We start from the raw sequence: 22,553 nt of genomic DNA, 5'->3' as shown, positions 1-22,553 counted from the left end.
TAGAAAACTATAAGAAAGACTTAAGCAAAAATCTACTGATTATTTGAGTTTTTTGTGTTATATTTAATGTGACAAATGATGTAATTTGCAAAGACAAGTTATAAAACAGATAACATTTTGAGTTTTACAACAATTCTGTTTCATTTTGCAATTACATTTGGCAAAAGCTGTACATGTATTGCAAGCAAAACAGTTACTGGTGAAAAGCAGATAGTGGTAGAAACAATTATGGCCACCCCCTGTTGGCGTCATAGTTCAATGTGGGTGCTGCCTAAAATGTCCAAGTGAATGCAACTTTTGTGCTATTAACTATTCATTTAGAATTCCCTTATAAGTCACAATGTCACCTAGGTGTCAATTATAGATTTTTCAACCTGAATATTTCAGTCCTGTTTCCTAGAAATTGACCTGAATTATTTTTAATTCTTAAGTTACAAATCCAAAAGAATACAATTATTAATAAGAAGCAAAAAAGTAAAGACAGGAAAATATGCATCTGTATGCTTAAATATATTTTGTGGAGTATACTGGGACGAAAACTGTTCAGCTTATTAGTAAATTAGAAACTAAAGTTAGTATTATTTTTAAACAACATTGCTGCATTCTTTTCAGGAGAAACACACAGAAGCTAATAAAAGTAATCACATTAGAAATTAAAACATAAAAACCCCTTTTTTCATATATATCGTACAAAAATAAAATGTAGTGTCCCTACACTGTCTTGCAGCTCATGCTCATCTAACACCTATTACATATTAATGTGTTTCCAATATTACCAATTTACTTACATACAGTATTTGTTTATTCATATATTTAGTAATGTTTATATGCTTAATTTATATTACAGAATATAGCTAACTATAAACGGAACTCTACTATTATATACACCAATAATTGGTTAATGGTAAAAACTGATTACAGGAAGTGAATGTATTCGTAATTGCAGTGAAACTGAGAAGGGTTAGGATTAAATAAGTTACAAAGCCAAAAGAATACAATTATTAATAAGAAGCAAATAAGTAAAGACAGAAGAATATGCATCTGTATGCTTAAATATATCTTGTGTAGTACCCCAAGGGTCAATACTGGGACCAAAACTGTTCAGCTTATTGGTAAATTAGACACTAAAGTTAGTATTATCTTTAGACGACATTACTGCATTCTTTTCAGGAGAAACACACAGAAGCTAATAAAAGTAATCACATTAGAAATTAAAACATATAAACCCCTTTTTTCATTAATATATTATATCACAAAAATAAAATGTACTGTTCGTACACTCTCTTGCAGCTCGAGCTCATCTAACACCTATTACATATTAATGTGTTACCAATATTACCAATTTACTTACATACAGTATTTGTTTATTCTTATATTTAGTAATGTTTATATGCTTAATTTGTTTTTACGGAATATAGCTAACTATAAACGGAACTCTACTATTACATTCACCAATAATAGGTTAATGGTAAAAATTAAATACAGGAAGTGAATGTATTCGTAATTGTAGTGAAACTGAGAAGGGTTAGGATTAAATAAGTTACAAATCCAAAATAATACAATTATTAATAAGAAGCAAATAAGTAAAGACAGGATAATATGCATCTGTATGCTTAAATATATCTTATGGAGTACCCCAATGGTCAATAGTGGGACCAAAACTGTTCAGCTTATTAATAAATTAGAAACTAAAGTTAGTATTATTTTTAGACAACATTACTGCATTCTTTTCAGGAGAAACATACAGAAGCTAAAAAAATGGTAAAAATTGATTACAGGAAGTGAATGTATTTGTAATTGGAGTTAAACTGAGAAGGGTTAGGATTAAATAAGCTCTGCTGCTTAAAACATGTGGAATTGCGGCTCTAACATTGAATTCCACTTCGCACCGAATGCATGTTCAAAACATTATAAAACCATTACTATTATTAACAATGAGAGTAGAGCAGTCAAAATTCACCACCTTGGTTTTAAAAAACGCTTTAAAGGACACTTAATCGTTAAACCTTCAAATACTTTAAGATAATGGTAAATGGGTTAAACTTGTATAGCTTTTCTACCTTCAAGGCACTCAAAGCGCTTTGACACTATTTCAACATTCACCCATTCACACACACACATTTACACACAGATACAAGGCCCTAACCACGATGCATCAGGAGCAAAGGTGGAGCGTCTTGCTCAAGGACAAAACGGGTGTGCCAAGGGTGGTATAAGCCGGGGATTGAACCAAGAATCCTCAGGTGGCTGGCACAGCCAATCTCCCAAATGCGAAACGCCGTCCCCCAGTGTTGAATGAGAGTGATTTCTTTTTAATAATTTACAATGAAATGTACATAATTCACTGACCCACAAAGAGAGAGTTGTTGGCTTAGAATGTTTGCTGTATTGTAGTGATGGGATTGGCAGTTCTTTTGACTGTACTGAATCACTAGAATCTGTTCCTTGAATTGATTTGTTCAAAAAATGTGTTCACCGAATCACTTCTGCAGCAGCAGTTCTGTGTGCAGGTCGGCGAATCATGAGTCAGTCAGTAACAGCTGCCCCAACGGCAGATCTCGGTGTGTGTCAGTTCGCAAACGACACAAGCCCTCAGCACCCAATGAACGACGCGCACAGTGACTGAACGAGATCCTCAATGTGACGTCCTCCTCCACGACACAGTCAGTTCTCTGTGTCAGTAGGTTCATGAATCGTGAGTCGTGATTCTGAATGACTGAGTGAGTGCAGCGCGAACATGATTCACGTCCTCAGCGACAACCAGTCGGTTCTTGTAGGTTCGTGAATCACTCAGCTACAGTTCTGTAGGCCAGAGGGCGACAGACGTGAATCATTCTCTGCAAAAACAAATATTAAATTAAGAAACCCTTAACAAATGCCAACATAAAAACTAAATGTTCTGTAGCAAAGATAATGTAAACTTAAATATGCAAACAAAAATAAAATAAATACCTTCAAAATAAAACAAATAAATTGCGAGCCAGAAATGCCAACATAAAAACTAAATGTTCTGTAGCCTACGTTTAAAAATATAACAAAGAAAATATCAACTTAAATGTGGAAACAAAAGGAAAATAAAAAAGCTACCTTAAATAAAACCAAACGAATATTAAACCAAGTGTCAGAAATGCTAACATAAAAACTAAAATTTCTGTAGCTTACATTTAAAAATATAAAAAATGGAAATATCAACTTAAATATGCAATAAAAATGTTATTTGTTGAGATAATGGGGACGGGGCGCGTGTGTGTGTTTGTTTTCATGTGGCTTGAGTCAACGTTAGCCGTTAGCTTGGAGAATGAATGGAGAACGGATGCCAATGGCATTAAACATATCCTCGCCACGGGAGGAGAATCACTCTCGGCATTGGGGCAAGCAGAGCAGAGAGTGAGAGCGTTGTCGTTCAATGAGTGATTCATGTCGTTAATCCGCGGTGAATGAATCGTTCTCTCAGTCCCTCTCTCCACCCCCATGATGAGTAGCTGGCTGCGTCGTTCGCCGACGTCGAGGTTTCAGTGAGTCACAGAATGTGCCAGTTCCACTCATACCGGCATGGTCGCGGTGGAGCTCGACTGAACTGAGAAAGGAACGAATCAGTTCATGAAGTGATTCGGTTCAGTACGTTCACTCAAAAGATGTGTTCGTTCGAACGAATCGTTCGGGAACGACACAACACTATTGTAATGGCCTATTGGTGTCTATCTGTGTTGGCCCTGCGATGAGGTGGACACTTGTTTAGGGTGTACTTTGTCTTCTGCCAAATTGCAGCTGGGATAAGCTCCAGCACACCCGCAACCCAGATAGAGACAAGTGGTAGAAATGGATGGGTTTATGTTCATAGTTAGGCACTTTAACAATATGTCATGATTTAAGTTTTGGCAAAAAAAAAACAAAAAAAACCTTAGCATTAGGCAAGCAGGTCCCTAGGGTGCCCAGAACCTAGTTTAAGAATCTGTAATCAACTAACGTGCCTTTCACATCTCGCATTGTAAGGTATCTTTCTAGTTTTTGAAATAGACTCTTTGTACATGCATATGTTTATCTGCACCTGTCTGTTATTGACAGTATGATGCACCTGCTTTAAGTAAACACAAACACACACTTCTCATGTCACTCATCAAGCCTACGGGTGAAGGACTAAGTTGTTTGGAATTAGAACCATGTTTCCAAGTTGTTACCAAGTGGACGCATGTCACGGAACACTGCCTACATCCTATCGACAGAGGAGCCAAGAAAGCCCATCCTAAGCCCAGGGAACTTATCCGTTCATCCATTTTCTATCCCGCATGTCCTCATTATGGTCACAGGTGAGCTGAAGCCTATCCCAGCTGGCTTTGAGCGAAAGGCAGGGTACACCCTCTACTGGTCGCCGGCCAATCACAAGGCACATACAGTATAAACAAACACATCTATAGACACTTTAGATTCTCCCATAACCTAGTTTGCATGTTGGGATCATGTAGGAGGAAGCTGGAGTACCTCGGGAGAAAACCCACCACGGATATTTGAACCCCTCCATCTTCTGAACATTAAACTCAGTACAGTAGCACCTCAGGTTTTATTTCCCCCACTTTTTGTAAAATTCTCATCAGAAATGTTGCCCAGGTTTTTGTATACCATCTTGGTTATTGTGCAGTCCATTCTACTTTTAAGGTGCACATTGCTTCCAAACCGAGAGACGTTCACAAAGGTGGGCTGACCAATCACAGCTCCCTTCTTTTACTATCTGTTAGGACTCGGAGTAAGGAGAGGACCCAGATGCAGAGAGGAAGTTCAAAAAATAAAGCTTTTATTTTGAAACAACTTTTTACACCTATGCAAAAAGTTTTTCGCAGAATAATCAAAACGCAGAAAAATAATTCCGAGGATAAACAATTAACTCAAAATCACTCCACAAAAATAGGGAGGAATACTAATCTAAGGAAATTCTAACAAAAAAAGGAATATCAATAAGAATAAACGAAAAGCGCTCCAACAGGAGGAAAAAACACCAAACGACCTATATATATATACACTAACTATAAATAACAAAAAAATCACTGAATCAATAAATCCGAAATTTGGAAAAACAAAAACTCCCCAATGAGGTAGACGAAGGATAACCAAGGACGCTAAAAGGAGGAAAAAGTAAACTCAAAATTACAGCAAAAACTGCTTGATCCAAAAAGGGGGAACCAGGAAAACAGGAGCAAGACAAGGAGGTATTCAAGGACATGGACATGGATGCTAGAAAGGCACGATAGACGAGACAATCTGGCACAGGACAAAAGGAGGCGTGCTCTTAAATAGGATATGGGAATGATGGGAAACAGGTGGAAACAATCAGGGATCAGGGATGACGTCAGACTGGTGACACAAGAGGAAGGGCCCGTGATCTGAAACACGAGGGTAGCATTTTGAAATAAAACACGTGAATCACAAGACAGAAAAACCAAGACAAGACTGCCCTCACCACAGTGTGACACTATCTATATATAAACAAGAGTATAATACACAAAATTCAAACAATCATAACATAAACCTGTCTCTATACATTTACTTGACACATGAAACGTGACAAATTGGGTGGTACTTTAGCCGCCAAACGGCAGTAGAGGTTTGAATATGTATAAATGTGTTTTGCGGTAATTCCAACATTGACCACAGCGTCAGTTGCTATGTAGAGTTGTGCTTTCCATCATTTTCAGCAGACTGCATTGCAAAATGATTAGCACCCTCTCCTACCTCTCTCGTGAGATCCACTCAGGGAGGGGGCCATATGACTTCCTTTCCCTACTGTATGTACATAAAAATATTTTCCTGTGTAATTTTCAAACAGTAATTAAGACATTTAAACACAATGACCATGAGGAAATAATGAACAAAAGAAACATGTAACAGGTTCAAGGGATAACAAAGGAAAATTTAAAAAAGTATATAGACCATCATATTATATGTTTGTTTGTTTTGTCTTTGATGGAAATTTTCTTTCTGATGTCTTTTAGGATGTGGGAAGTACGAATGGGAATCCAAAACCGTTTCTTATTTAGAACCGTTTCCCAGTGGATCAATTACTTGGAATAGCTTGCCAATTTTTCAAATGATTCCCTTAACAAACTTTGCGAACAGTAATGACATCACACAGCAATACAATACAACCAATACAACACACGCAATAACTTTAAATGAATGTCATGTTTTTCAACCGCTCCGTAGCCTGATCTCATGCCAGCAGCAGTAGTCCTGTGTAAATACAGCAAGTACTAACTAACACCACATGTAAGGTTAGTGCTATTACCTAATAAATTGAAATGAACACCTTCTCATTTAGATGAACATGACCAGAGACAGATTCTGTATATAAATGTCCTGAGCAACGGGAGTTTGTGGTCAAAAGTTAGCACTTATTTGCCACAGTGCTCCTGATTTTTCAGTGGGTGAATGTTCACTTCTAGTCCGAGAAAAGTTGCATGTTTTCCTTCAAACACATATTCACTCAGTCATTATAATACACAGATAAAACTAAAAACATCAGAACATTGTGTATAAGTCCATTCATGCCAGCAATTCAACTTCAGATATATATTATCTGAAGTTGAATGTAATGACTTATATTAATTCATTACATGCAAAACGAGGACGGACACGCCTTTATTTATTATAATTTCGATGATTGTGGCTTACAGTGTTTGTTTTGTTTGGCAATCAAAGGTTTTCTGAAGCTCTAAGCCATAATGATAAAACATATATCAAAATCAGGTTTGAGATATCTTGAGTTGCATGTTATGAGCTTATGTTTTCACAAAATTCTATTTTTTTTTACTTTTACCAGTATATTTTCTAGGGAGTTAACAAATATTCTTAATTACCGTATTTCCTTGAATGGCCGCAGGGCACATAGTATGCGCCTGCCTTGAACTTGCTTCCCAAAATAATTAGCGCATGCTTAATATTACCGCCTGGTCAAACTCGTGCCGTCACGAGTGACACTTCCCCTGTCATCATTTTCAAAATGGAGGAGGCTGATTTCAATACCGGTAATTTGAAATTGCATAAAGGGAAGAAGATTAAGAGCTATTCAGTAGGATTTAAGGTCCAAGCGTACATCACATTCAAATGTTTACTGCATACTTTTGGTAAGTGCCGGAGTGAGAAGAGGTTTTAAAATAAGTAGCGCATGCATACTTTTACCGCATGCCTTTGGTAAGCGCAGGAGTGAGAAGAGGTTTTAAAATAATTTGCGCCCCGGCGGCATTTCAAGGAAATACGGTATTTTGAAAATGTTGCTAAATGTTACATTCTTGTATAATTATTTTTTTGTGTGAATGTGAGTGTGAATGTTGTCTATCTGTGTTGGCCCTGCGATGAGGTGGCGACTTGTCCAGGGTGTACCCTGCCTTCCGCCCGATTGTAGCTGAGATAGGCGCCAGCGCCCCCCGCGACCCCGAAAGGGAATAAGCGGTAGAAAATGGATGGATGGATGGATGTTTTAATTATCCAGAAAAATATAATTTTGTTATATTTCTTTTCAAAAACATACTTTTTTCTAATGCTATATATGTGGCTGTTAAGACCTCACTATTGGCTTTGTAAGGTCATATAACAACTAAACCAAACATAATTGATGCTAATCCACCTTTTTTGTCCTCCTTTTTTCCCCAAATAAGAATTGATAAGAGAACCAATAAAGAACCAGAACAATTCCTAGAAGGTTTTGATAAGCTTCTTGTTTTTCTTTGTCATCATTAGTAATCGCCAATGCAAAGCCTGATTTTTTTGGTATGTGCAGGTAATAGAGATGCGCGGATAGGCAATTATATCATCCGCATCCGCATCACCAAAGTCGTCATCCACCCGCAGTACACCCGAACCAACATTTTATCAGGATCGTACCCGCCCGCCAACCGCCCGCTGAAATACATCAGAGGTCGGCCGCCTTTACCACTCACAGAGCTATTTAAACCCGTTTCACAGAGTAATGAAGACAATTGGAGCCGCTAACGTTCTCGCGACTATCCAATAGCGTTCATCCTGATGACAAGAATAAGTGTGTGATGTGAAGCCATTGCCTTTGACACTTTCAACAACATGTACAAACCGATTGTTAGTCCAGCAACATGTTGTGTACAGCTTCCGCAATTACACGTACAAGACTGAAAGGCATACTGGGTGATACAGAGTACACTGATGGTTGTGATATAAACAACTTTAACACTTACTAATATGCGCCACGCTATGAAGCCACACAATACAAGATTGACGAACACATTTCGGGAGAACATCCTCACAGTAACACAACATAAACGCAACACAACCAATACCCATAATCCTTTGTATCCGTGACAATTCCTGAATATATTTTACACCCCCGCACCCCCAATCCCGCCCACCTTACCGACGCACGGGGGGTGGGGGGTGGGGAGGTGGCAGGGTTTGCTGCTAGCGCGGTCTATAAAATAGTCAGGATGAGTCATGAATACAAAGGATTCTGGGTAGTTGTGTTGCGTTTATGTTTTGTTACTGTGAGGATGTTCTCCCGAAATGTGTTTGTCGTTCTTAATTGGTGTGGCTTCACAGCGTGGCGCATATTACTAAGAGTGTTACAATTGTTTATATCACAACCATTAGTGTACTCTGTGTCACCCAGTATGCCTTGCAGTTGTGTGTGTGTTACAGCGGAAGCCACACACAACATGATGCTGGACTGACAAGCAGATGCCAATGGCTTCATAGCACGCCCTAATATTTATTATCTGGGTGACTGCCGGCAGTCATTCAGGAGAATAATAACGTCTCTTATTGTCTTCTTCGCTTAATGACACGGGTCTTAAATGGCTCTTTGAATGGCAAAGGATACCGATCTCAGAACCATGCATATCAAATATTTCCGGATGGTTCAACCGCCACCCGCCCGAATCTAATTAAAATCTATTTTTTCGTCATGTCAACCGCCCGACCCGCGGTTTATCCGCGGACTCCGCGGATGAGACCGCAAACCGCGCATCTCTAGCAGGTACAGATGTGCGTGAGGGTACGTAGGGAGAGGAACCAAACATTTTGCGTACGTAAGCTTCATGACACAAGCTATGTGACTTTTTTTCTTTCTTTTTTTTGTCAAGTGGGATTTAAACGGTTCTAAAGAACATTAAAGTAGCTGTATTGAAAACCTGGGGATAACCTGTGTCTGGAACTGTTTAATTGGATTTGCATTATTTGTAATGGTAAAAATTGCCTGTTTTACTTTTTGGAGCAGATTACTAATAGGTTACCACTCTATATCCATTATTAGTTCTCTCAGATGTCACTTAAGCTAGTTGATCTGAACCCCTTTGTAGTGTTTTGGGGCATCGAGTGCTGCGTAAAAAGTTACTTTCGCCATTATTCCCTGCTGTTCACTCCTGTTGGCTCAGTCACTCAACTCATCCCTCACTTCTTGATGATGTAGTTAGCCCCAGGCTTCCACCAGATGGTTAATGCCTTTTCTGGTTTATGTTTTGGACTGCAGCGACTACCGCCAGTTATCTCACTGCAGAATTAACTTTTTGTTGTTTTTCCATTGTGCTCGTGTGACACCCAAATTGAATGTTCCTCATCCAGTAGCACGTGCAAGAACATCGTAGCGCTGAGGTGTGTCAGCCGAGGGAAGGCGGTCGTCTCAGTTGTCAACAGAAGGAAGTTGATCAAGAAAAAAGTTTTAGGGGAAAAAAGTAGGAGGATAGCATCTGCTTCATTTTTTATTCTCTGTATACCAACACAACTCACCATCCCTCCTCTCCTCCCTCTCTTATTTCTATCTTCCTGAGTCCCTTAATTACACCAGTGTTTACACTGTGGGAGCAAGCCTGCCACTTATTGCCCTACTTGTTGTTCTCATTTTTGATGTGAGGAATGTGCTGCTAGAGTAGATAATAAAGTGCATGCAGGTGTTGTGGGTACCAGCAGGCTCTTCCTTGCTTTTTTTTTTTTTTTTTGGTTCGACACACAAAAGAAGGGCGCACTGTGCATTATTATGAAATTGTACAGGGAGTTATGCATAGAGGTTGAGGTGGATGGAAGGTATTGAAATGAGATACGAGCTATTTATTCAAATAGCTCTCAAAAGGCTGCAATTCCGTTCATGGTTACTTACATTTGTTCCATGAACTTTGAAAGTGCTTGTGTCGCATTTTCTTTTTGATCATGCAGCGTTTATCTGCAGAATGTTTCATTTGCAGCATTTTTAATTGGACTCATTTTAGTCTTTAATATTTCTTATTATTTACTTTTTTTTTTTGTCCTGTCCAGCTTCTCAGGCAAATCATATAGTTGATGTAAATGCCCATATCAGCTGTTCAGATTTACTTTACAAAAGTGCAGGATACTTCTCTTGGTGCCTTATTTGAATTTGACTTTATTAAATGTATTTATATTATCATAATGATAGCTAGAGAGATAATAAAAAAAATAATAATAATAATTTAAAAAAAAAGGAATACCGAAAGATGGAGGGGAAGAGAGAGAGGCAATCTACATTAATCTTGTAGATTGTTATAGTAACAATGGGTTAAGCTCTGTCAATATGCCATGTGTTACCCAGTTTACCGTAGTGCAACAACGTTGATATATGTTTGATGAAACGCGATTATGTACATGAGTGTACGTATGTACTTGTATATGAACGAAATGTGTTTATGGATGTTTGTACAGTAAATGTATATGTACAGTACATGTATGTTTGTTTGTACTGTGAATGTATATTTATGTATATGTTATTTACTAATGTAACTTAAAACTCATTTACCATCATTATTGGATTCCTGAAGGGCTTCTAATCTAATGTCACCGGCCTACATACGCACACTCAGAATGTTTACATGCACTAAAAAAAAAAAAATATTATTGGTTTGATTTGGTGGACATTAGCTCTTTGGAACACATGTAAAAGCATCAAGATTTTGTAAGCAGCATGTAACTGGTCATGTCTCCAAAATATTGTATGGGAAATTGGTGGATAATAATTCTCATAATATTGCTTCATTATTATGATTGTTAGTGCATATATCGGGGTTTAAGCCTCCCGTCTTTGAAAACTAGTGACTCTGTTTCAAAATTTAATCCAGGCTCCTTGAATGCACCACAGTTATGTGCTAAATTAGGCAAAAGTGAAAATAACCATATTTCTAAATATACAGTATCTATGTACAAACAGTAGGGAAGGGAGTCATAGTGCCCCGTTCTTGGGTGAAGCTCACATGAGATGAAGGTGAGGGTGTTAATCATTTTGCAATGCAGTCTGCTGAAAGTGATGGAAAGCGTCACTCTACATAGCAACTGATGCTGTGGTCAAAGAATGGAGTTGCCACTAAACACATTTTAAGGTATTCAACACTCTACTGCCATTTAAAGTGGATAGGGTTTGTTTGATTGATTGATTGATTGATTGATTGATTGATTGATTGATTGAGACTTTTATTGGTAGATTGCACAGTACAGTACATATTCCGTACAATTGACCACTAAATGGTAACACCTGAACAAGTTTTTCAACTTGTTTAAGTCGGGGTCCACGTTATCAATTCATGTTGCAAATATATAATATCAGCATAATACAGTCATCACACAAGTTAATCATCAGAATATATACATTGAATTATTTACATTATTTACAATTCGGGGGTCGGATGTGGAGGGGGCGGGTAGGTTTGGTTGATATCAGCACTTCAGTCATCATTAAACATAACATCTAAGAAATGGACATTGAAACAGTGTAGGGCTGACTTCGTAGGATATGTACAGCGAGCAGTGAACATAGTGAGCTCAGAAAGCATAAGAACAAGTATATACATTTGATTATTTATATTTGATTATTTACAATCCGGGGAAGTGGGATGTGATGGGGGGGAGGGTGTTAGTCTAGTCTATTGTAGTCCCCCAATTTGTCTTGTTTCATGTGTCAGGTAAATGTATAGAGACATGTTCACTTGTTTCTGATTGTTTGAATTTTTGTATATCATATTCTTTTTGATTAATTAATCCAACAATCTACTGCCGAATGGCAGCCAAAGTGGATAGGGTACTCCACAATGCATCACGGTTCATGTGTCAGGTAAACCGTGACGAAGGGGCCATGTGAATCACCTTCCTACTGTAACTTAGTCCAACTAGATGTAACATATTTGCACCTTTCTTCAATCACCTCATCCTCGTTCCCAAATTTTGTCTCTGTGTGTGAATGCATAAACGTGGGCTTTGTTGACAATTTGAGTGCTCCATTTTGGGTTTGTCATTTTGCATTTATGCAAGGGGTTGTAAGTTGTGTTACACATTCCTAATTTGTTTCAAACAACCTTATTACTGAACTTTGACCAAAATAAATATGTTTATATGAACTTTTATAACATCGTATTTAGTGTTGGAGTTAAAGGGGACTTCCATCCATCCATTTTCTACCGCTTATCCCTTATTCCGCAAAAACGACTTTTCTTACCTTGTGGTACCTGTTTGGGCTGCGCATCAGTCCTGGGAATTTAAAACTCACATACAGAGTGGGCCAAAATTTTAAACGGAACAAAGCCGCGGGCCAAGGTTGAACAAATTAACCTTTTTAATAGGGACCCAAACAAGTTTTGCATTAAATATTGAACAAGCAAGGCTTATATAACTTTAGTGACATGCAAAATCCAGTTTCAAATAATAATAATAATAATTAAAAAAATATCAATGGCATATCAAATAAAATTTAAATAAAAATGGTATGCCTTTTTTTCTATTTGCAATCTTCTGAGGTAAATATAATTTTTTTTTCACAAGCTAATAATACATTTGAAAATAAAATAATAATGAATGAACCAAACATTCAAGCCTTGAAGTAGCAAGAGAAAATGCATGAATAAAATGTTAATTATTGGTCAGTTTACTGGAAGTTTCCTGGAAGAGTTAGTGCTGCAAGGGTTTCTGGGTATTTGTTCTGTTGTGTTACGGTGCGGATGTTCACCCGAAATGTGTTTGTCATTCTTGTTTGGTGTGGGTTCACAATGTGGTGCATATTTGTAACAGTGCTAAAGTTGTTTATACGGCCACCCTCAGTGTGACCTGTATGGCTGTTGACCAAGTATGCCTTGCATTCACTTGTGCATGTGTGTAAAAGCCACAAATATTATGTGACACGCTGTTAGTATGGAGGAAAAGCGGACGTGACGACAGGTTTCAGAGAACGCTAAAGGCAGTGACTTAAATGCACGCCCCCAATATAGTTGTCCAGGTGGAAATCGGTAGAAATTTGGGAGAATGGTTGCCCCGGGAGATTTTCGGGAGGGGCACTGAACTTCGGGAGTCTACTGGGAAAATTAGGAGGGTTGGCAAGTATGATGAGTATTAGCGGTGAATGTGGTGTTACAGCGGCACCGACGCTGTATAACACCGGCGGGCCAGCTCTATTGCTAAATTGATATTGTTTCAAGGGCCAAATTATATTACATGGCGGGCCAGAATTGGCCCGCGGGCCAGAGTTTGACACCCATGGGTTAGAGTGTAGGGTAGGTTGTGAGTTCAAAACCCGGCCGAGTCATACCAAAGACTATAAAAAAAATGGGACCCATTGCCTCCCTGCTTGGCACTCAGCATCAAGGGTTGGAATTGGGGGTTAAATCACCATAAATGATTCCCGGGCGCGGCACCTCTGCTGCCCACTGCTCTCCTCACTTCCCAGGGGGTGATCAAGGGGATGGGTCAAATGCAGAGGACAAATTTCACCACACCTAGTGTGTGTGTGACAATCATTGGTACTTTAATTTAACTTTAATAAAGTGTTTTTGCGTCTGCCGCCTGGTATATTACTAGTAAACAGAATTTATTTTTCTACCTGGTAATGGCAAAGCAATAGGTGAATACAGACTTTGCCTAGGTAAAGAATGAAATTAACTGGGTGATCAAAATGATTTAATGCAAAAGAGATAGAGTTGTTGACACGCAGCAGTACTGCGTTCTAACGAGATATTCAAAGGAATTTCAAGTGAGACAGTGAGGCATAAACTTATGAGGTGCAGCCGTTGGATGCTTACTCTCTGGTCAGTGTTATCGATCAGTGGCCTTGGTCAGCACCGGCCCCTTATTATCTCATGCCCTCGCTTAATGTGGTATTGATTATTCTTTCACTCAACTGTCTGCTCATGGGAGAACATGCTATAGACCAAAGACTGGAAGGAAAATGCAGCACAGATTAGCAACCCTACCACCTTTTTTTCTTCCTGTGTACTGTATTTTTTTTTCTCTTTCTTTGTGTCTTTGTCTTGCTTCTATCGACAAGTCTCTGAAAAGGTGCTTCTGCATCCACAATATGTTGTGCTTTTATTTTCTTCTGATTGCAAAAATGTTTGCATTATTTAATTTGTAAAGCTCCAGCCACTGTGTTTGTGGCACGTAGACATGGTGGTTTGTACTGTGAACCTTCTATGTCTTCAATTTAGTCAGCAGTTATTTCTGCAGGCCTTTTTACTGTGGCTTATAATGAATTGATCATATTGGCATAGATTCATATTTCTCTCTGTTAAACAAATAATATTATTATTTAAAAGCAGCTAGTCTTAAACTACGTGGTAGACCCTTATTCTGTTACGCACTTACAATACATCCTTCAAGTTGTTTTTCAAACAGACCTGTTCACTCCTGTCCCATACCGACGATGCAATTGCACCAAGGCAGTTCCATCATAACTGGCTTTTGTCCCTGTCAAGCCAGTTGTCCTGCAGTTGCACTGCTCTGCACTCACTCTGGCTTCAGTACATGTGCATGTGCCATCACTTCATGAAATAATAATATTCCTCATTTTTGGTTTATTTGCAGTCATTTTGTTTATTAGTAATAAACCAGGCGGCAGACGCAGGAACAGTTGTATTAATTATTCAACATGCCCAAGTTGGATGCTTTGGTGTGTGCCCAGGAACACTTGGGGCGAGCCCCAGGCCCACTTCTTCTAATGGTGTTGATGCTAGGAAAGTGTACCATGCTTGAACCCTGATTAGAGCACTCACTAGGCAAACAAACAAGACTTTTGGTACATGCTGTCAAATGTGAGTTTGTCTTAGTTCTGCCTTGCTTAAAGTACATATTCTCAAACTGTAGTACACAGGCTCCCTCCAAATAATCACTTTATTAAATATTCAAACAGTGTGTAGTGTTACAATGGCCAAAAATAATAAATAAATTGTTAAATAAAACCTATGCCTTGTTATTACTACTACTACTACTGTATATTAATGTTGGTCATTATGGTGGTTTCTTAGGTTGATCCCAAGGCGTTCCCAAGGCCAGTTGAAAGATACAGTCTCTCGAAAGTGTCCTGAGTCTTAACCGTGGTGTCCTAACAGTCGGTCATGCCCCGAATACCTACCCTGGGAGGCTTTATGTATATTTTGCTCGTGAAAATGAATCCGTCAGTCATTTACCATAAAATCAGTTAGTATTTTGGAAGATTGTGCTTGAAACAGCCCCTTTCCATCACCAGACTCACTATCACAGTACTCCCGTCCAAAGGCAAAACCCAGTAACTCAATGTTGGTCAAAACTGAGCTGATAATAATTTTGGAGTTCCTAGGTGATATGCTTTACACTAGTGTATGCGATATTGTAATTTGTTCCGTAAGTAAGCTGTTACGTGCATGGCAGGACCTAGCAACTACCACATAACCGTGTAGATACAACAGAAAAACCTAGTATCTCAAGGGACCAATCGGAGCTTCTTTGTCAGTCGCCTTATTGTCTTTAACGAGACATTTGCACGAATGGGGGCCGACGGTCAACCTGACTATGTGATATTATGGCACGAGGGGATATTTGGAAGATTGGCCCAGGACGTTGCAAGCGCCTTCATTAAATGTATTGTTCTTGATTCTTCCCCTTGCATACTCTTTTGGGCAGTTAACTGTGGAGGTCAAAATAAAAACTGGACGCTGTACACGGCTCTTGCCCAATGTGCAAACGCAGAATGGGGCCCACCCGAGATTGTGATAAAATATCTGGAGAAAGGGCACACGTTCATGAGAGCAGATTCAATCCATGGCTCAATCAGCAAGAAAATGAAAACTCAAGAAAACATCTATACGTTTGATGACTTTGTTGATCTTTGTAAGACAGCATCAAGATAGATTGGTTTTCCTTTGTTTTCTTAAAATCAGATAGACGTGAGTTACTAGGTTTTGCCTTTGGACGGGAGAGTACTGGAGCCCGTTTCCTCGCATAGACAGTGTGGATAGAGTCATGTAAAACTATTATTTTAATCATTTAATTACATATTTGTTTTTTGGTCAGACTCAGTATTTTTCCCCTTATGTTTGCTCGTAATTTGCAGTATTGCATTTGGCTAGAGTCTTTTTCATTTTTTCATTCAAATTCCAACTAACACGTTTCGTCTTCAAAGTCCGAATCATTAAAATGATTGCTTTAAATTACACCCCTTTGGCTTGGTCCGTTCCATTTAGTTTCAGTCAATTTGCCTGCAAAGAGCCAGATTTTTCTTCATATTTCCACACTTTTATGTAATGTATGCAGACTGAGCCACTCTTTAGTTTTATTGTTACAACCTTCACCAGTGCATCTGGCAGACATGTTTTATATTTCCTTAAAATTTTGAGTGAAAATGTCATGCTTCTGGATTAGAATCCTTCTAAAACACATACAGTATGTAAGCAATATGAAATTGCCCCCTGTTTTCTGTAGGTGATCCCGCCTACATTTTGGATCTAAAAGTGGCCGTTCCAAAATGTCCTGAAACCTGTTAAAAAACAATTCTAAAATCACTACTGTGAATATTTGGGGGGGTTTTCTGTCGATGTAATTTAAGGCCATATCTATAAAATAAGTGCCATTGCTTTCAGCATTAAACAGGCCCTTCAGTGCTTATTCTTTTCGGGGTTCATTCTGTAATCCTAGACTTGGGTCATTTTTATCTACAAGATCTGCTTTGCCAATGTGAAAAAAACATGCATTGTTTGTGTCATTCTGTGCTTAGAGTTTTGACAAAAGAGTCAGATAGGGTTGACGAGCTGTGCTTCATCTTTCCTCTGTAAAATCTGTCTTCAGAATCAGAATCAGAAATACATTATTAATCCCCGAGGGGAAATTTAAATTTTCAGCACAATCCCATTCAAGATTAGACAAACATTACAGGGAAACAGAACAGGATCACTGACGGGTCAGCCAACTTCCGGCGCCCCTTACAAAAAAGGTGAGATACAGGTAAACAATGGGGGAGGGGAGAACAAATAAGATCGAACTAAGCCTGGGCCCCCTGGAGAGAGGGTCCATACTGAGGACAAGGGGGGAAAAAACTCATAGCCATAGCACACATCTCCCGTCCAAAGGCAAAAACTAGTAACTCACTTCTAGCTGTCTTGCAAAGATCTAAAAAGTCATCAAAAGTATGGATGTTTTCTTGAGCTTTCATTTTCTTGCCGATTGAGCCATGGATTGAATCTGCTCTCATGAACTTGTGCCCTTTCTCCAGATATTTTATCACAATCTCGGGTGGGCCCCATTCTGCGTTTGCACATTGGGCAAGAGCCGTGTACAGCGTCCAGTTTTTATTTTGACCTCCACAGTTATCTGCCCAAAAGGGTATGCAAGGGGAAGAATCAAGAACAATACATTTAATGAAGGTGCTTGCAACGTCCTGGGCCAATCTTCCAAATATCCCCTCGTGCCATAATATCACATAATCAGGTTGACCGTCGGCCCCCATTCGTGCAAATTTCTCATTAAAGACAATAAGGCGACTGACAAAGAAGCTCCGATTGGTCCCTTGAGATACTAGGTTTTTCTGTTGTATCTACGCGGTTATGTGGTAGTTGCTAGGTCCTGCCATGCACGTAACAGCTTACTTACGGAACAAATTACAATATTGCATACACTAATGTAAAGCATATCACCTAGGAACTCCAAAATTATTATCAGCTCAGTTTTGACCAAAATTGAGTTACTGGGTTTTGCCTTTGGACGGGAGACATCCCTCTTACATGTGTGTAAGAGGGAAACATCAAAGAACATAAAGGAAATTAAAGACACTGCGATGAGGTGGTGACTTGTCCAGGGTGTACCCCGCCTTCCGCCCGATTGTAGCTGAGATATATACTGATTGATTGATTGATAGGCGCCAGCGCCCCCCGCGACCCCGAAAGGGAATAAGCGGTAGAAAATGGATGGATGAAAGATCAGAGCTGATACAACCAGCCACTTCTACATAGAAACATATACACTATGAATCGTGTTCCAAGTCATCGTCTGCTGGGGTGGAGGGATCATGGCCAGAGACGGGAGCAGACCCAACAAAGCAACCAATAGAGCCGACTCCATTCTCGGCCGCCCACTAACTCGGCCAGTGTCCAGTCCGCATGTCCTGCACTAATATTCAATAATTTTTTGCTTTCTAGTGTCATCAGCCGAGCTCCAGGGCTAAAACTGGTCGTGGAGACCTTGATGTCTTCACTGAAGCCCATCGGCAACATCGTGGTCATCTGCTGCGCCTTCTTCATAATATTTGGCATCCTTGGAGTACAGGTAAGTCAGTCAGAGAAAAATAGAATACAGCACAATAATATAACACATTAAGCATTAAGGCCCCACTGGAAAAGAAAAAGACTACATGAATAATGTAATGGAAAAAGTTTTTTAGGAAAAAAGTCATGGCGTTAAGAGAGGAATGTGAATTAAACAGACACCACAAATAGGGGTGCTACAATTTGACGACATCGTTGACTAAAATCAACAATCAACATATTTGTTTCCGGATGGACACAAACATGCGCGCGTGTTACCACCACAGTTGACCGGCAGCAACAGGATTTGATGTCTATTGTTTTGTTCATATTTTTGCTCACTTCTTGAAGTGGGTTTATATTTAACACAGAGATGCTTGATATAAACAAAAAGTATGTACAATCTTGTTCTTACATTCTGTTCATAACATATACCTTAAGTTTATGACACGAACAAAGATATCCATAATGTAGTAGTGTTTTAATGGTCTATAACACATTTTGACATACAGCGCTATTTAGAAAGTGTAAATAGCCTGTAGCCCATTAATTAAAGCTTTACACTTTACAGAGAACAGTTTTTTGAAGAATATCCACTCATAGACACTATGGTATCATGTCCCATTAAAGGGGCAACTGAACGTTTTATTTGGAATCGTGCTTAATTTTTTAATGCATTCTAACTCGTAAATAAACACTAACAAGAGTCAGCTAACAGTGGAGGTAATGGCATCCACTCCATTCCAGCTATAGTGCTGTAAAAAAACACCCAAACACCTCCATCAGTATTTTATATACTGTGGATGCTGCATGTATGTATGTGCTGTAGTAAAAGGCACATTCATAATAACATGTAATATTTACGTATTTAGCACACTTTAAGCATTATAGCGGTACATTTATTTCACAGACACTTCACAATGTTTGCTATTTCCTTCAACAACAACTACTACACATCATGGCAGACTTCATCAGTGACTAGTTTAAGACAAATGATGATGCAGAACTATTTTTTTTTTAGCCTGAATATACAGAGGATAAGCTACACGTTTTAGAAGCTTAGTGATAAGCAGATCCAGAAGTGTTAAAAAGGGCTAAACAAGAAACTCAAACAACAAACATCATTAAAAAAAAACCTTACTGTACAATGTCAGCTCTCTCTGGGATGATTATATCTTCTATTTTAAATGAATACTTATTTTAAATCCGCCCGCAGGTTAAAAAAAAAAAAAAAAAAGGTAGTCACAAGTGGGCATCTTTCTCACCATCTCCAGTTCTAAGTTGAATTTTAAAGTCGAGTAAATTCTTGGTTTATGGTCACAACATTCTAACATAAATTTGCCAGACACGATTTATAATCTAGAATTAACTTTCACTAACTCAGAGGTGATGCAGCAGCTCACCGGCACAGTATGTCATAACTGCAAAAGCTGCGCTATCTCTGTGTCACTCGAAGTAGTTCCTCAGCTTTAGTTCGTACAGATCCTTGTAACATGGGGCCGTGCTGCAACAAGAGGCGATGGTTTTGGGTGAATAGCACAACAATAGGCCATAGGATCTCGTCACTGTATCTCTGTGCATTCAAAATGCCATCAATAAACTGCACTTGTGTTCATTGTCCATAATACACCCCTGCCCATACCATAACCCCACTCCTACCACGGCACACTCGATTCACAACGTCAACATCAGTAAACAGCTATCCCACACGACACCACACACACTTTCTGCCATCTGCCCGGAACAGTGAAAACTATGATTTATTCGTGAAGAATACATCTGTCCAATGTGCCAGACACTATCGCCCTGTCAAGTCGGTTACGACAACAACAAGCATGCAGATGAGCTTCCCTTAGACGGTTTCACACAGTTTGTGCAGAAATGATTTGGTTATTCAAACCAATTGTTGCAGCAGCTGTTTGGTTGACTGGTTTCAGACGATCATGGAGGTGCACCTGCTGGATATTGAGGTCCTGGGCTGGTGTGGTTGCATGTGGTCTGCAGTTGTGAAGCCGGTTGGATTTACTGCCAAATTCTCTGAAATGCCTTTGGAGACGGCTTATGGTAGAGAAATGGCCATTTAATCCACGAGCAACAGCTCTGGTGGACATTCCTGCAGTGATCATGCCATCTGCAAACTCCCTCAAAACCTGCGACATGTGTGGCATTGTGCTGTGTGATAAAACTGCACATTTCAGAGTTGCCTTTTACTGTGGGCAGCCTAAGACACATCTGTGTAATAATCATGCTGTTTAATCAGCATCTTGATATGCCACACCTGTGAGGTGGGATGGATTACCTTGTTAAAGAATAAATTGTCACTAAGACAGATTTAGACAGATTTGTGAACAGTATTTGAGAGGAATAGGTATTTTGTGTATACAGTAAAAGATTTAGATCTTTGAGTTTAACTCATGAAAAATGGGAGCAAAAACACCAGTGTGGGGTTTATATTTTGGTTCAGTGTACAAGTCAGAATGCATAAAAAAGAAGACTTGTGTCGTTTGATTACATAGGGATTGTGAATAATATAATTAATAATGAAGTGCAGTTTCCCTTTAAAGTAAGGCAAAAACGTCCCTTAACCAAGCATCGTACATGAGAACCAACTGTTACTTCCACACACACACAACCTCCCTGAATGTTGCAGTTTGTCAGTGGCGAGCAAGTGTTGTCGACCGATTGTCAAATATGAGCACAGCTCATGTGGTACTGAAAATTTCCATGGACAGACTCTAAATAGTAGTCTCCCCATTCAGTGTACCACAGACTTGAAGCAGCCTCAACCTGTGACCTGTAGATATGTGAAGCCCCATGTAGGCATGAGCAGTAGGCTAATCACAACCATTAAAATGTTTTAATGAATGGAGGAGAAAGATTTGGAAATATGGCCAGTCTTGTGGATCCTGAACTCATTTAAATGTACCGCTGTCATCCTGCTTGCAACTTGGTGTGGAAGTGAAGAGCAACATACTTTTTTTACTCACATGTGTGCCTTCCTGCCTGCTTCTCTCCATCAAAGTCGTTTTTTGTCACACAGGCTGTAGTCAGAGTTTCCTTCCACATATCCGCCTCTAAATCATCATCACCTCCTCAATTTAAAAGATGTGATTTAATGGTCTGTTGCAGACTCTATCTTGCAGTCATAATGGCAGTCACTGAAATTGCATTTCAGGTACCATTGGCTCAGGTCATGTTATGATCCTCCAAGTTTTCCAGTGCCAGCTTCAAAATGTTGAGGACACGTAAAGAGTTGTGCAATCTCCCCATGTGTGCAACCCTGGAGGCCAACAAAACTTTTTTCGCCAATTTTTACCCCTTATAATACTTGGCAATCAAATACTAATTTCACACAATCAGATGCAAATGTACATTATTTCATGTTTTTTGTTGTTGATATTCTGTCTCTTTCTAATAAAATAAATCTTACAAAAAATAATGAATTGTGAACTTACATATTTGGTGGGAGATCCCGTCTTGTATGTATTCCTGCTCACAATAGTATTTTTATGGCAAACTGCCCAAGGATGAATTTGGGCGAGTAAGCACGATGCCGTTGGTGCAACACAAGCTAGTGTCCATGTCTATCTGCCATTCCCATGTTTATAATGCAGAGCCACTTAATAATGTAGTGTCATGGAAGGTTAATGCTGCAATAATACATTGTATCTGTGATTGGACATTCCTGCTCATTAAAGGGTGTCTGTACAATCTGGAGTAAAAGGCTTGACCTTTCTGAAAATGTTGCCAACCCATGATTGACCTATTTAATTTCATACGCGAGATTGGTCCAACATTGAGCCTGATCTTTAAACCGCTGTTAAAGCCAAAGACGCTCAGCTAGGCATGGTTTTGTCACTAACAAGTAACTTTCTAGTCATGCCTGAAATATATTTTAATAGCCCAAACCAAATAATTATTGTCAACAAAATCTAGTGTTCAATACATTTTACCAGTGGTTCTCAAAATGTATTCACTGAGTACTACCTCAGAAAACACTTGGCTCTCCAAGTACCACTTTAATGACCGACATGAAAATATGGTAGCATAGTAGGCCTAAGTAGTAGA

The 22,553-nt window shown here is 39.1% G+C and overlaps 1 protein-coding gene across 13 annotated transcripts in view; it reads left to right on the top strand.

The window, feature by feature from the left end:
• Window positions 1-22,553, top strand: part of cacna1g (calcium channel, voltage-dependent, T type, alpha 1G subunit) — a 365,011-nt gene that overhangs the window by 248,397 nt on the left and 94,061 nt on the right. For all 13 annotated transcript variants that reach the window (XM_061908861.1, XM_061908854.1, XM_061908860.1 and 10 more), the window contains one exon: window positions 18,381-18,507. In XM_061908861.1, the coding sequence (XP_061764845.1) occupies window positions 18,381-18,507 (127 nt within the window). The remainder of the gene's footprint in view (window positions 1-18,380; window positions 18,508-22,553) is intronic.

Source organism: Nerophis ophidion, linkage group LG08, assembly GCF_033978795.1.
Source record: "Nerophis ophidion isolate RoL-2023_Sa linkage group LG08, RoL_Noph_v1.0, whole genome shotgun sequence".
NCBI classification, from domain to species: Eukaryota; Metazoa; Chordata; class Actinopteri; order Syngnathiformes; family Syngnathidae; genus Nerophis; species Nerophis ophidion.
Note: the sequence above shows the minus strand (reverse complement) of the source record. Positions and strands in the feature narration are given on the sequence as shown.